At 41.3% G+C, this 15383-nt stretch overlaps 1 protein-coding gene across 1 annotated transcript in view; it reads left to right on the top strand.

Annotated features, from left to right (window-relative positions):
- Nucleotides 1–15383, top strand: part of col14a1a (collagen, type XIV, alpha 1a) — a 139957-nt gene that overhangs the window by 54848 nt on the left and 69726 nt on the right. The window contains exons 19-24 of the mRNA XM_030102838.1: nucleotides 816–958; nucleotides 2726–2858; nucleotides 4441–4563; nucleotides 6626–6775; nucleotides 9442–9558; nucleotides 15234–15380. Coding sequence (XP_029958698.1) covers nucleotides 816–958; nucleotides 2726–2858; nucleotides 4441–4563; nucleotides 6626–6775; nucleotides 9442–9558; nucleotides 15234–15380 — 813 coding nt within the window. The remainder of the gene's footprint in view (nucleotides 1–815; nucleotides 959–2725; nucleotides 2859–4440; nucleotides 4564–6625; nucleotides 6776–9441; nucleotides 9559–15233; nucleotides 15381–15383) is intronic.

The raw sequence follows: 15383 nt of genomic DNA, 5'->3' as shown, positions 1-15383 counted from the left end.
TGTGGGAAATTTGAAATACCATAATCAATTACCACCCAGATTCAATATATTTTTTTTGCAAGCAACACTTATTATTGGACAGTAGCACTCGGTAATAAAGGTATGGTAAGATTGTGACCTTTAACCCGCCCAAATCACTCACCGGTTTTGGTTGAAGACTGAGATGTTACTGTTGCTATTTCATATTAACACTTTTAATGCATCTTCACAAGGATTACAACAGACTCACTAATCAAAATGTGTTTTCGGGCTGCAAGGCGCAGTAGCTCACTTCACAGTGTGAAGGTCATGAGTTCAAAAACTGACCTGGCCTTTCTGTGTGAAGTTCCTCTGTGTACTCCGATTTCTTCCAAAAACACACATGTGGGGTTAATTCACTTCCCAGAGAAAGGCCCACACACCTGAACTCATAGTGAAATTCTTTCTGTGAAGTAAGAGTGCAAACCACTGCAGCATTACTTGAGTTAAACACATATTATGTGTTTAAGCCCTCAAACTGAATCTCAGGTTTTCTATTGTTCAAAACCTTCTGAGAGAGATGACAAAGCTCTTTGCTCCACTGATTCCTCTGAAGAATTTGTGCCCCACCTGCTCTGGATCTTGTCATCCTTGCAGAGGATGTTGGTATTCCTTTGACAGCAGCTGCTACCACTTCTTTCAGCACGCTGGTGTTTTGACTGACTTTTTTTTTTTCCTAAACCACAGCTGTGATGAAAGCACAGATTAAACCGAGATTTCATTTCAATTTTGGAGGTGTACTGTAAACTGCGCAGTAACTGAGCGCAGTCGCTGCTGTGTGTGATGTGGTGTCGCAGCGGCTCTTCTGGCTGTGAGGAACCTTCAGCTGAGTGATGAGACCACCCAGAGTCTGGAGGCTTCGTGGGAGCTGGAGGACCCCAACGTGCGCAGCTACAGGGTCTCCTACGCCGGCCTGGACGGCGAGCGAGAGGAGGAGTATGTGAGTTGAAGAAGATGTGATCTGATACTGCTGCAAAAATCATTTACGGATGATCGAGCACATATGGGGAGTTTGAGGAGGTATCCAGTCCCGTCCTATATTTCTTTTAAGAGCTATTTTAGACCGCCTTAGATGTCTTTAGTTACCGACGCATCTGTTCTTGCAAGCTGTCGGGCCTTGTAACTCTCATGTAGACACACAAACTTCTCCCCTGGTGAACTGTGAGCATTGTGATCAGAGGAAGTTCTATGTTTTTGCAGTCGTCCAACATCTTGATGGCACTGCGGTGGTCAGCGTAGGCCGGCGATGTGCTCGAATCTGACACACGATTCTAGTTTTAAACCAGGTCCATTCCTCCACTCCTTTGTGATCCCTGTGTCGTCTCTGAGAGCCCTTATGCTCGCTGCCACGTACTGACCCAGACATGCAGAAGTACACTCCGTTCTGCTCGCGCCATTTCTCCTCTTTTCTCCCCCACCACCTCCCCCCTTTGCTTTCCTTCCCTCTCCCTCTCTTTCCTCCTCCCGCGTTTTAATTTCCCTGCGTGGTGTCAGAGCTGTAGAAGATGGAGAGGCCAGGCCAAGCCAGAAGACATTCCATTATCTTTTCAGCAGCCATTTACCTCACTGGGAGTGGAGATGGAGGGCAGCGGAGAAAAGAGCAGGAGAAACAAAGAGAGGTGGCAAAAGAAACAATAGCTGAACAGAATGGGAGAAAGGCTTAAACCTGTCTGCCAGCTGATAGATAAGAGTTCCTTCAGGTCACGCCTCTTTTTAAAAGTTCGGACGTGCTTTGCTGCAGTGGAATGAGAAGAGCAGAGAAGATGGTTGTGTGCGTTTCCTAAAGTAGGGATTATTTGCTTATGTATTTAAAATGTTTGTTTGCCTTTCAGCTTTGACGCTGGGAGTGTTTCAGCACCACAGTCTCAGCGGACAGCTCCTTCCAAAGCGGGGCACTCACAGCTTTACCTGGCCTTACCGTCGCACACTTCCCTCTGCCTTTTCGTTTAAATCTGTTCCTCACACACACAAGCACGCGCGTCATGGTTTGGCAAGGGATCAGTGTGGGTAGTACAATAAAGAAAAGTTAATCTTTGAGCTCGCTTGTGGTAAATTCTTGTTTTGAGAAGCCGGTGCGTTGTTGCAGCTCGCGGTCTGAATGTTTGAGGGCTTTCTGATGTGCACGCTCTTTATATAAATGAGTTTCAAAGAGAAAGAGCGAGCGAGAGTAACTTTTATGATTGAATTTATTGGGGATTCAATAGCTGAGTCACTTCAGTCTGAGTTCAAAACATCCATCTGCATATCTTCAATATCTTTAGTTCACACTTACTTGGCTTTAGAAGTAATTTTCTATGTTTTACGTCTTTCGCATGAAGTTATTGTGCAATGTAGTCATTTTGTGTTGCAGTTTAGGATGTAATAACTGCTGGAAAGAGGAACTATTTTATAAACAGATAAAGGCTTAAAATACACATAAATAGAAGCAAAGCACCACCTTTTTTTGCTCTTCGATGGTTTAGTGTTGTCATCAGCTGATTTTATCAATCAAATTGAACAGTTATGATTCAATTTTTTTTATACAATAAGCAGATTTTACAGGTACTTCTCTTCAAGTTTGTCCTTCAGCAATGTCAGATATTTCTATAAGCTAGTGGGGATAAGCGCCATGTGTGATTCATCCGAGTGTGAGTGTTAGTGCTCTGCTTCTTCAGCCTTGACCTGAATGCGTTCGTGTGTGTCTTTCTGTATGCGCGTGTGTGTCCAGGTGTCAGTTCCTGCTGGTCAGAGGAGAGCGGTGCTCCAGCCTTTACTACCAAACACCCAATATAAAGTGACAGTCACCCCGGTGTACAAGGAGGGACAGGACGGCATCAGCGTCTCCGCACTGGGCTCCACGTGTACGCCTCCTACACACGCACGCACGCACGCACGCACGCACGCACGCACGCACGCACACACACACACACACACACACACAGAGTTGACACCACGGTTAGCTGTCATCTCTCACTTTCAATTATACAAAGATTCAAATGATGCAAATGTGACAAATCTGAAAGTTAATCACAACAAATTTTATTAGAGCGGGAACGTTGACTTGCGTCGCATTAATTTTGCATTAATTTTCTTTCCCGGAGGAGGATAGGAATTAAACTGATGACAAATACTGATGCGCTCCTAATTGTCTTAATAAAGGCCGTTGATAATTACAGCGGCTCCTTTCATTAATGAGACAATTAAATTATTTTCGTGATTCTAATTGATTTTCTCAACTAGTCTCCCGATTCCCTGTGATGAGACCGTCTCCGTCTCGTCCGTGGCTCAGAGAATTGAAATATCGAACGATGTGTGATGTCTTTTTATGTGAGAGGTCCAGTGCTCATGAATAGATATTGTAACACATATTTATGTTTATTTATTGAGAATTATGCCTGGCCATTTCTGCTTCTGAGCGAGAACCGATGTCATGTGACGTGATGCTCAATATTGTGCACAAAATCAGAAATACTCACAAAACTGGAAAGTGAAGTTCTTTCTTTAAGCTATAATCATAATCTGAAGCTCAGGATTTCAATAAATAGTCACTTGTGAAGTTATGCGTAAGATATCCCTGTAAACTGAAAGTTTTGAATTTAAATGGCACAGATAAAGTGATTTCATGTCAAAGTGTTGTCCAGTAAGAAGCAACTCCCAAACTTTTTCAGCTCAATGCCCAGAACAAAAGTGTAGTGACTCCCCAAGAGTCCAAATATAACATCAATACATTTATGAACTACTATGAGGACACATCATTTATTTATTATTTAGGGTGCAAGAAAGAAAGAAAGAAAGAAAGAAAGGTGGTGCATTTAACCCCAAGTGTAATGAAAAAGCTTGCTGTTAAATGTTTATGTTTTAATTTTTGAAGTTCATTTTTTAATGGGGGAATTTCAGTCTCTGTTGTTTCAGTATAAAATTGATCAGACCCTTCATTTAGGAAACGCTCCCCTAGAGCACCGTAATAAGCAAACAGTACTGGACAATTCTAGATTAATGAAACTTAAAAAGGTTGTAATTATCTGTTGTCATTGAAAACTTTCAAATTTCTATTCAAGCTTGTCAATGTTTCTCAACATTTTATTAATCGCCTTTTAGGTTTTTTTGTATGTTGGCTGTATTTATACCGTATTTACTATTGGATGAGTTTGTTTTTCGTTTCAGTGAAAAAATGTTGGACTAACAACATGCAGTAACAGTGAGAACATATGAAGAGTAAAGTGGAGGCATAAAATCCTGCTGCTGCTTCCTCCACACACGTATCAACAGCTTTCAAATGATATTCAGCCTCAAGTCATTCAGTCAAAACATTTAAAAATAAATGGTACAGAGGAGGACTTTTTCATTTCCCAGAACTTTGATATGCGTTCTTCTTTCCCTGAAACAAAGTGAAGTTGTTCTGCATCTCTTCTCTGGAAGCTAATATTAATGTCGTTTTAACAGTGGCCCTCTTTCCCCCTGAAAATCTGCGGGTGTCAGAAGAGTGGTACAGCCGCTTCAGGATCAGCTGGGATCCACCAGCATCTCCTGCGCAGGGTTACAGGATCGTCTACCAGCCCATCAATGGTACGTGCACACATGCACACGTACGCACACACGCACACACAGGTCCTCGAATTGAAATGTCACTCAAACGGAGAGTTTGAGTGTGTCTTTTCATTTGAGCCTGCCTTGCTTCTGGGTCCAGGCTCATCCAAACATACTAATCCGTTTGTTACATGAGGATCCAGCAGCAGTGACAAACCTGTGACAGATGCATAATAAATGTAAAAAAAAAAAAGACCACACTCAGGGTGTTTTGGCTTTCCTGATTGTGAACTCTTGTTTTTCTTTCCAAAGAGGAAGCTTGAGGCTTTAAACAAAATGTCAAAAATCCAGCACTAAAATAAGACATTAGCCTTTCTCATCTTTGTCCTGAAGCGTCATCAAAAGCCCACTTTCCCCGTTCTGCTGCTCCTCCAGCGCTAATTGTTTCATCCTTCCAAAGCAAGGCTCCGGTCTTTATTGTTTGCGTGTCTGTTTTTAGTCATCTCAACACAATTACTGTGTCTCTGAACATCCAGCTTGAAGCAGACAGGCTGCATTAATCTGATTTTGGGAATTAAGTTGAAGGGAAATAAATTTTACCCGTCTGCTGTTTTTACCGTGAGAAACTTTTCAGGCAGCGGAGAGAAAAAGTGCATATGCAAGGACTTCCTAAACAAATATACAGCCACAATATACATATATATATATATATAATGTAAATGAAAACCCACTCAGTGAACCAAACTCGTGAAAAAGACATACACCACCCTGCATAGGGAATTAAAAGGTAGTTGCTGCTTTTATTTTCTTTGTTCTGAATTATTTGTGTTGTATTGTTTTAATTTCATTGCTAAATTAGCCTTTTAATAAACGTATGCAAGTCTATTATTGTATAAACCACTTTTCTATTCAACAAAACTATATTTAATAGTTATTATTACATTTTTTTTGTGTTATATAAGCACTAAAATCAATTGTGTATGAAGCTGCATGTGTGTCTCCTTGGTTATTTCACCCAGTATAGAAAGTTTTCTACGCCCTGACACTTCAAAGTGAAGGGTTTTGGATGTTAAACGAGCAGAACATCAACAGATGTTTTCTTGTGGTGCCGGTGTTACAGTGATAATTAGAAACGAGACCCTGCTGGTGGACCGGCTTCATGCTGGGAGACTCACACTTACGCCACACATCAATTATCAGATCAATGCTGGATTTCCTGTGTTTCCCAATTAAAGGATATTCTGCTAATATTAGACATCCTGAAGCGAAACACCTGATGACTTTACACAGGCTGAATGGAAGCTTTTACTTTGAATGGAAATGTTTTTCAGTAATAATTCCTTAATACTTGCATGTCCTCTATTATTTTTACATGAAAAACAGAATGTTCAAGCCATGCTGGGAAGAACTACTCTGTTTCTTCAATCAATTTCTTCTTTATTTCTGTGTCCATCTCTTTTCCAGAGTAACTCGCACACACACTATGAATCATTTTTTCCTTAAAAGTAGATCTTGAAAGAAACGATAAACTACTATTCTTGAAAGACGGCTGACGATGATCCCGATGGCAAAAGAAAAATGTGTGTGTGCACATAAATGTGTGTGTCAGCATGGATGCAAAAGCCCTTTTCAAGTACCCAAGGCACCCAATGGCCCTGATTACTGTATTTTAAACAATAAAAAAAGTACTTTTCGCACCTGAAGATTTCATTTTTCATACTGAAATGTGTGCAAACTGTTTTCTTTTTGGGCCAAATGTGTTCGCAGAATGTGAAGCAGAAAGCAAAGCAAATAATGTACTCTATGCATACAGAATCATGCTGCCAGCATGAGTTGAAATTCAAATTCTGTGTTGCATTCATTTATTTCTTTGAGAAAAAGATTTCTGGCTGTTTTGAAAGTTAAGTCTTGTGAAGAGTTTTTACAGACGCCACAACTGTCTCATCCTGGCTCAAGCTCTGTTGCACACCTTAGCAGAGAAAATGTCCACGTTTTAATGCTTTCATACAGTCCTCGGTATCGCAGTGTATATTGTGAAATATAGCCAGCCTTGACCTCTTCTGTACTTCTGTGTGTGTGTGTGTGTGTGTGTGTTTTTCAGTTCAAGGCCCGGTTTTGGAGAAAAGTGTGGATGAAGATGTGAACTCCGTGCTCCTTCTGAACCTGCAGAGCGGGACAGAGTACCGTGTTCAAGTCACAGCGTCCTACCCAGCAGGACAAAGTGAGCCTCTGCTCGCGAATGCTAAGACACGTAAGTATCTTTATTGCACAGGAACTCACTGGACTCTCAATTGAAAGGAGAACTGTTGCATGCTGGGTACCTTACAACAGAACATACAGAAGTGACGGCATTCATAAAGTGTTTTTCTGTTAAACTTTCAAAAAGAAGAATCTCGTTTACTGCTGAATAAATCATTTCCAAATGAGCTACAATTGGGAGTCCAGCTCCACCTGAAGTTTTTATCCAGATTTCTCAGAAAGGACAGTGTGACTATTAAGAGCAGAAAAGAAGCAGCAGAGGAGACGGAGTAGTTTAAAGAGTGTGGAAAGGTACAACATGCATATTAAGTACCTGCTGATATCTTGTGCTCTAATTTCCATTGAGACTTTAGCAAACAGACAGATAAGACACAGGGATATTAATATTTCCCTGTCGGCCGGGGAGAACAATTCCTTTTGCATATAGATTTACTATCAGCAGGCTCAGTAGGACCTAATACAGGCTTTAATGCCTCTCTCATTAAAAACAAATACACAGAGGAAACCGGAGACTGACATCGGGTATTGAGAGAAAAAGAGGGAAGTTGTTGTCGTACCAGCATGTCTGCATGCTTGCGTCTGTCTGAAGTTTCTCTCTGCTCTTTCATGATCTCCAAACACTGATGTCGCTGACCTTATGTGTGTGTTTTTTAAAAACCGCCGTGTCGTCTAACTTTGAGTTGCTGTTGCCTCTTGATCTTAATATCTGATTGCTCCGCAGGGACCAAGTAGCGGCACAGATGCGACCAATCTCTCGTTTTAATAGCTCATGAATTTCACATTGATTGGTACACAATCAGAAGTCGTCTGTACCTTCTTTGCAAAAGCTGCTTGCCTTAACTTCAAAGCGGTAGATGTGAAAACTAAATAGTGAGTAGTTGTTTGATTCGCGCATGATCTGTAAATAAAGGAGAATGCTCTTGATTCCAGTTTTTTTATTAATTTGCGCTGCAGCGCTGTGCCATCGTTCATCTGTTCTTTAATCACAGGCCTGTAGGATGAGTTACAGCTCCCTCATGCCTTCCTGTCTCCATAAAGCTCTCATAATGAAGGATGGTTTCATAAGGAGAGAAAGATGAAATATGAGGCACTGACATGTAGATTTAACAACCCTCCATATTTAAACTTGGCTCTCGAGCGTTGTTAGGGCACCAGATGAAACAAGACCTGCATTTTTTTTTTTGACAATTTCTCTCTTCTCACAGCAAAGCTGTATGTGTATGTTTTTATATTATTCATATATGCATTTCTTTTCAGATTCATGCTTCTATCCAGATTTTTTATAGGTTTTTGTGTTTATTAAATGCTGCACTGCTAGATCGGGATTAAACGCGTTGTCTCTGAATGTTCGGCCGAACAAATATTTTGTATCAGATGCAATCAGTTCCAAACACACTGATACGATTTCAGATGTATTGCATTTTCCCCATGTTACACAGGGCTTAGTTAAATCATTGTACTTTTTTTTTTTTTTTCACGTCACACTCGAGAGGTATCCTGATACAGATTACCAGAGATGCATTCAATCATTCATCACTCTAATAAGGTGGATAACATATTTCCCAGGATGCTCTGCAGTCGTTGGAGCCTTATCATGGGAACTAACTGACATGCTTGTGCCATAAAACAAACATACAAACATGCAGCATAAAACATGTTTATTGATACTTGGAGGATCATTGTCGTAAATTAAACGGTTTTCTCTCAAATTAAGTTTTATGTGGTCTATATTTAGCTGTATGAGCAGTAAACATTTTTTGCAGCAATGGTGAAGAGAAAATATCGCGAGCTGAATTATCGTTACTTGTGTAAGAAAGGATTTGAACCCAATCCGATGAAAAGGTGAATGAACAAAATATATTTTGCCTCCACTGTTGCATGCAAATGTAGTAAGATGTGCTAAATGTACACAATCATATTGATTATTGATCGTTTTTCTTTGCAAACATTATTGTTATTTTCAGTTTGAGCAGCACTTTGCCTCACACACTTTCTAAAGTATGCCTGCCAGCAGAGTTTGTACACCTGTGCGCATGAGGGAGAAGGGTTTTTTTTTTTTGTGCATCTTTGCATATTATTGAAAGTAATGATGGATTGTCAAATGCATTATTCAAGAGTATTTAAAATGAGCCACCTGCCATATGGTTCCAGCCTAAAAAAATCCATTTGCTGGTGCGGGAGCCAGGTTTATTTGATAACATCAGCAAATTCTGCTAACAAGGGACAAACAACAAAAGAAACGGTAGAGTTAGACAAAGGAAAGTGAGGCTCCTGGGAGGTTTGCTTACACCAAAATCTCACTTTCGAGCGCGCATCAAATATTTAAATGATTTCTGGTCTTTTGCATTTTGCTGCATCATGCAGCATCTCCCCACAAGTCGCGCCAGGCTTGACTAATTTAGTTTTTAATTTCTGACATCTACTTATACTAAAACCAAAATGAATAATGTAACAGCGGCCATCTCTAAAGACACATTTGCACTCTTCACACCTAACAAGAGTAACACGCTGTTAAATTTCCCGTAGCAGCAGACCATAAAGTAAAAGTTCAGGGCTCTTTGTCAATTTGGTGTTGAATACAATAAAGGTCCGAGCTGTAATTTTTGTCTAAATGTGACCCCCAATGCTCACAGCTGTCGGCTCTTCGTCTTTCTTCAGTGTTTCTTGGGGTCTCCGGCTTGTCGACCTACCAGATCCGTCCCAGCAGCATGTGTGTTCAGTGGCAGCCTCTTCTTCATGCCTCCTTATACAGAGTCTCCATACAGTCGACTCTCAGTAAGTACATCATTTCTTTGTCCTGACGTTTTCACGTCCATCCATTGAATACTGGAGCAAATGCTTGTTAGTGGTGTCCTTTGGTGAAGTTGTGGCCATTTCTTTCCAAACCTTCCTAACTGAAGACTTCTGATGCTTCACAATAAATGTTCTCACTGGCCCAGTTTACATGGGTGTTTTTTCAATCCGATTGTAAACATTTGTATTAAACGCGAGTGTTTTCATGTACGGCATACAAAGCAATCCACGATGAATCCTCATTTACAAGGACCCTGGGTGAAGCGGATTATACAGCGTCCTCTGACATGCGCACAAAGTCTCTCGAGGAACTTTCAGGTCTTTAGCTCTGCAGCAGCAGTCCTCAGCGCCGAGCAGAGTGTTTTTATCTGCTGATATCTGCTCAAATAATGTCCCAACATCTCCATGATATGCTGCTGAAGGAATGGCTGCTCCCCTGGCCGGGCGGCACGTCTCGGTGTGAGCTCTGCTCGGCATGCCAATGTTTCGAATTAACTGGTGCCCGTGTTAACTTGTGACCAATTTGTGACCAATAGATGACTGAAACATGTAGTCGTTCTGGCGAATGTCGGTTATGATGTATACGTTTAAAGTCTTTTGTGAGTCTTACTTTAACAACTGTTGTTATCAGCAGGTGTTTACACAGACCTCCGCCGTCATTCGTTAACACGGGAACCAGTTAATCCATAACACCAGCCGGACGATCGCTCGTATTCTGCCGCGGAGCTCTTTATACAACTCGCTGTTTCACAGTTTGCTTCCATCTCGCCTCTCCAGTGTTTTTTCTCTCTGGGTTTTTATTTACTCCGAAGTACAATCCGCTCCGAGTGAAGCGGATCCATTCGGGCGTTTACATGACACATTTACAATCCGCTCCACCATATAAGCGGATTATACGTGGTCCATGTAAACATAGCCTGACCAGCCATGACCAAAACACGCTTCTCCAATACTTTACAAAGACCCGGTTTGGTCCTGGGCACACTACGCCTATTCTCAGTTTCTCACAATTTTTTTATTTGTGTATAAAGGCAGCTCATTGACTGAGCGGGGGCCAATGCGAGCCCCCATGCGTGACGTGCGACGGACCCAGGTATGTCAACAAACGAGAGGCGCTGTAGTCACGCGACGCGGCGCTGCGCTGCACGCAGCATTTGGGGATTTAAACTAAATTCACTTAATTAAACTTAAATGGTTCAAAACTGTAGAAAGAGCAGACGCAAAAACACGATCGCTGTAGTCCGCCATGTTGAATGTTATGAACAGGGGAGTTCCGTCTGCTCAGTGTGACGCATGAGAGAGGCCGTGCTGTAATTGGTCCGCCGCAAAACGTGACGGTAAATTATTGGCTAATGCTCCGGGTCAGTCCCTTCGGCATCCAAGCAGCATGTGACGGATGTAGAAGGGACCTGGTCAGGCTAATGTAAACATGCCTACTGTTCAGAAATGTATGCTGGTTTATGTTTATATATATATATGTACTGTATGTATATGTATGTCTGTGTGTTTTCTGATCCTGATCTCAGTTCTCAAAGATGATGAAGGTCATTAATGCTGCAGGACTTTCATGATCTTCTTCTTTATGACTAAGAATACAGCATCAGTCATGCAGCTCACTCCACACTAATTCAATTGACCGATGCAGTTCAAATGAAGTCTAAGCTCATCACCTTGCAGAAATATGGTCCAGATCACACCATTTAGCTGCAGTAAAACCTCCGAAATACAGAATTTATTCAGGGAAAAATTGAATTCGCATAAAGAAGCAGCACAGACACGTAGTCGACAGATTCTCTCAGCAGATTCTCGGCGTGCGCCTTCAGTCAACATGTTTCAGTGGTTCACACTGTTGAAACAAGCCTCTTTCCAGCTAAGTGACTGGAATACATTTCAGTCTGTAAATCAAAAGCTTTACTGGAGTTGTGATATTTGGGGAGGTGGCAGGTTTCAGAAAAAGGGAGGAAAATATGTTCTCTTATAGATTTACAGTCAGTCGTCATGAAAATGTCTCAGGAACCTCAGAAATGTGTGTGTGTGTGTGTGTGTGTGTGTGTGTGTGTGTGTGTGTGTGTGTGTGTGTGCGTGTGTGTGTGTTTTTGGTTTACCCATTTTGTGAGGCCTTAAACCTGAAAGCACTCCTGGACTCCACAACTTGTAACATGCTTTTAAGGCTCAAGATGCAGTTTGAGGACTGAGGTTACAATCCAATTTAGTTAGTCTGAAGAGGCAGCTGATACACTAATGCATCACATTATTGAATGTACTCTACAAGTATATGGAGTACATGGATAAATGCACATGCACGTCTGATGGCTACATATGTATGGGTTATGTTTGTGTTTCATCGTCATCTGGACTCACTGATATGAGCCTCTGTGGAGATAGGTGCTTTATATTTCTGTCATCCTCACATGGCAGCGGTTTACATCAGGAAGGATATTCATACATTTTCCTGTTTGCAGACCAAAAGGGAGACACGGTGCGGACAATAACTGACTCGGGAGGAAACTGATCTGAAAATTGCACGTCATCACATTGCAAGTAAAAGGAATAACAACATAGTCTGACCTTTAGAGGCTGTTTAAACACAAAGACGGCTCCAATCAATGCAAAAAAGAAAGGGGGGAAAAGATGAAGAAAATAAGGACAGGGCCAAGGTAGATAAAAACGAGCTGAAGTTCACCCCAGTATATGTTTTAACTAGGCCCATCAGTAAAGAAAATCTGTGTTTATTTGAAGCCCACTTTTGTTTTATTTACGTCTTTTCCATTGAATGGGGTGTCCAACATTTCAAAACACAGTGAATAAAGCTGTTGTGTAGTTTGTCCTGGCAGCAGGAGAGCAGTTCGCAGTAGACCCACTCACACTGAACAACTTCAAGTTCAAGTTTTATTTCTATTTGTCCTCAGAGGGCTCTTGGTGTTGTCGCACAGGCTCATATAAATCCTGTAATATAAAGTTAGTGTCTCTAATATATTCCAGGGATGGATTTCCGTATGTTTTGCACAACCAGCTCCAGAAATTATGTAGATTATTGCGATTCTATTGAATAAAAGGATGAGCCACATAATACGGCAATTTGTGGTCTCTCTTTTAATCATCATGTGCCCTAAAGGGCTTTTTTTTTTGGAGTCCCATATAATGTGATGGCGCTAAAGTGTATCAGGCAGATTATAGACTGTGTATATCAACAGTGTTACAGTGGTTTTAGCTCAGGGGGCACATAAAGCCCAGTGTGATCTCAATGGAGCAGTGAAAAGTTTCCATAATAACCTATTCTAGCTTAGTTTTAGTGTGAAAATACCCAGCTTTAATGAACTCTCTTCCATGAACTAATGTACAGAACTATTTCTTCTGACTTACGTTGGTAAAGTCCTGTTGCTTCTCTTCCCTTCGACACTTTCGAAAGCGCTCTCCTTCATAATATGGCTTTCATGCTAATGGGCTGTCTGGGGGAAAGGCGGCTTACTCTCACTGCCGCATCACTACATTACTGCCAACTGCTGTGCTTTTCTTGGTCTCAGTGTTTATTCCTTTACTCGTCTTCATTGGTTGACTTATAAAAACTGTTACTTTTATTAGAAAAAAAAAGTTCCTGTCGTCTTTGTCATTTTATACTTTATAGGGACACCTTATGGGCTGGTTTGGTCCCTTTGATGCCCTTTTTATATTTTACAAAATGCTAAATGTGTTATAGAAAATAAAGCATTTTTAGTTTTTGCTGTCTGAAGCAGTAAAATCACACATATTTCATCCTGTATCTTCTAAACAATTGGATCTGTTACCCCAATGGAAATACTAAAGAAGACCTCTGAAATGTGGGCCTCTGCATTGGATAAGAATTGGACTAATACTTGGAATATGATATTTTCTGTGTCCCTGAGCTCATTTCAGGTCACAGGAGTCAAATAATTTAGAACAGAAATGCGCTCGTTGACATTTAGAAAGTAAATATTCAGCATGCACAATATTAGGCCAATGACAGCACTAAGTGGAAACTGAATGCGGCTCTTATTAAAAGAGAAAAACAGAGGAGATATGAATGTGTAGCTCAGCTTTGAAATGGATTTTCCTCGTAGATGGTTGGAGTAGAGGTTAGTGATGATTGAGACGAATGGGAAGCCGGAGAGTTGGTTGATAAATGCTGAGATTATTCATGAATAAAGCTCCTGTTACTTGAAGGAGGAATAAAGTCAGTGATGTGCGTACACATTTTATTGCTTCCCACCGTCAGACGATAGACAGCACCAAGAAAGAGGCCATTTTCCCACTTTGCTTCCTCACATACTTTTCTATTCATCTTTGCCATTTGAGCCAACCAGCCGCTTAAACACCTTCTCAGATGCAAAAGTGTGGAGACTCACCGACAGCCTGAACTTTCTCCTCAGTCGCTGTTTCCTGTGAGGAGGAGGAGCTGATTTCTCACTGAGTGACGATGAGAGATGAATTAGGAAACAGAATTAGTCGAACGCCACTGACAAACGGCGTCCATTAGAGTGTGTGCTTTATGCGTGATGCTCCCGTTCTCCAGTTCCGGCTGCCAACATGAATCCCTGCCGTTTTGCTCCTCTGTGATTCTACCTGGGTACAGTTTTTCAGAACAAACACTAAATGTTTGCAGTGTGAGGTTCACAAAGAAGTGTCAATAGAAGGAGAAAGCCGGCGTGGGGATGTTTTTCTAAAGTTCTTTTGGGTACTCTCCTGGGGTACTGATTAAGTGAGGCAACATCTTGCTTTTCTCTCTAAGTGTCTTCTTTTCATGAGACGTGCATCTGTTAGTGAGTCGCCAGAAGCCTCATTTAAAGTTTCACCACAACTTTTGAAAGTTAAAATGACTGAGTCATGGACTGAACATGTTTTACCATAAATCCCACCTCCTCTTAGCATTGCAATAATATTATTGTTACTGTGAACTTTAAAAGTTAATTTCCGAGTGTGTAAGAGAAGCTGTCGTAAAACCTGGGAACGTTGCTGAAGGCCAATAATAATTTAGTTTGTCTGTTCTTTCCAGACAACGCTGTGCAATATGCAATATGGTCAATTTTTTGGGAAACAACTCGTAATGTAAAGTGAGGAACTTTTGTAACGAGCTTTAAACTGCAGGTCTCAAAGATAGTGGTTCCCAACCTGTGGTCTGCAACCCCCCTATGGAGACTCTCCAGATCACTTTGGGGCACGAGGCTGCTCTGTGATGGTGTAAATTAGAATTAAATCAACTTTAATACTTCTTCCAGAAAAAAAAAAAAAAAAAAAACTCCTGTGAAACTGCTGCTGCTTGTATTTGTAAGACTCTCACTTTGTATACATACAACGTGTTGGAAAGGCGGGTTGTGTCTCCCAGATCTGGCTTCACTGTAATGTTTTGCAAATCGGAGATCTGCTCAGTGTTCTGCAGCCTTTTCTTAGAGGCTATTTTCAGGCTTCTCAGTCAGACTCAGTCTAGTGTGCAGATGTATTTCTCAGGTTTACCTTCAGTGTGACCTTCAGCAAAAACATCTTCAAATTCATCATTCTTCGGCATCATGACTTAAATATGATGCAGCAGATTTATTGGGAATGTGTGTTAATGTGAAGCGCCGACTTCCATCTGACCTGATCTTGACAGGATTTCATGAATGTTGATTTATTGTATTCCTTCATGTGTTGTTCTCTTGCAGACGGTCAGAGGCAGGAAGTGAGTCTGGGAGGCGGAGCGTCCCGGCAGTGCTTCTACGACCTGACTCCCAGCAGCCAATACCAGATCAGCATTCACACGCAAATGCAAGAAATGGAGGGACCGTCCGTCTCTGTCACTGACATGACATGTA

This window comes from Salarias fasciatus, chromosome 11 (assembly GCF_902148845.1).
Source record: "Salarias fasciatus chromosome 11, fSalaFa1.1, whole genome shotgun sequence".
Taxonomy (NCBI): domain Eukaryota; kingdom Metazoa; phylum Chordata; class Actinopteri; order Blenniiformes; family Blenniidae; genus Salarias; species Salarias fasciatus.
The sequence above is the reverse complement of the archived record's forward strand: the minus strand, read 5'-3'. Positions and strand labels throughout refer to the sequence as shown.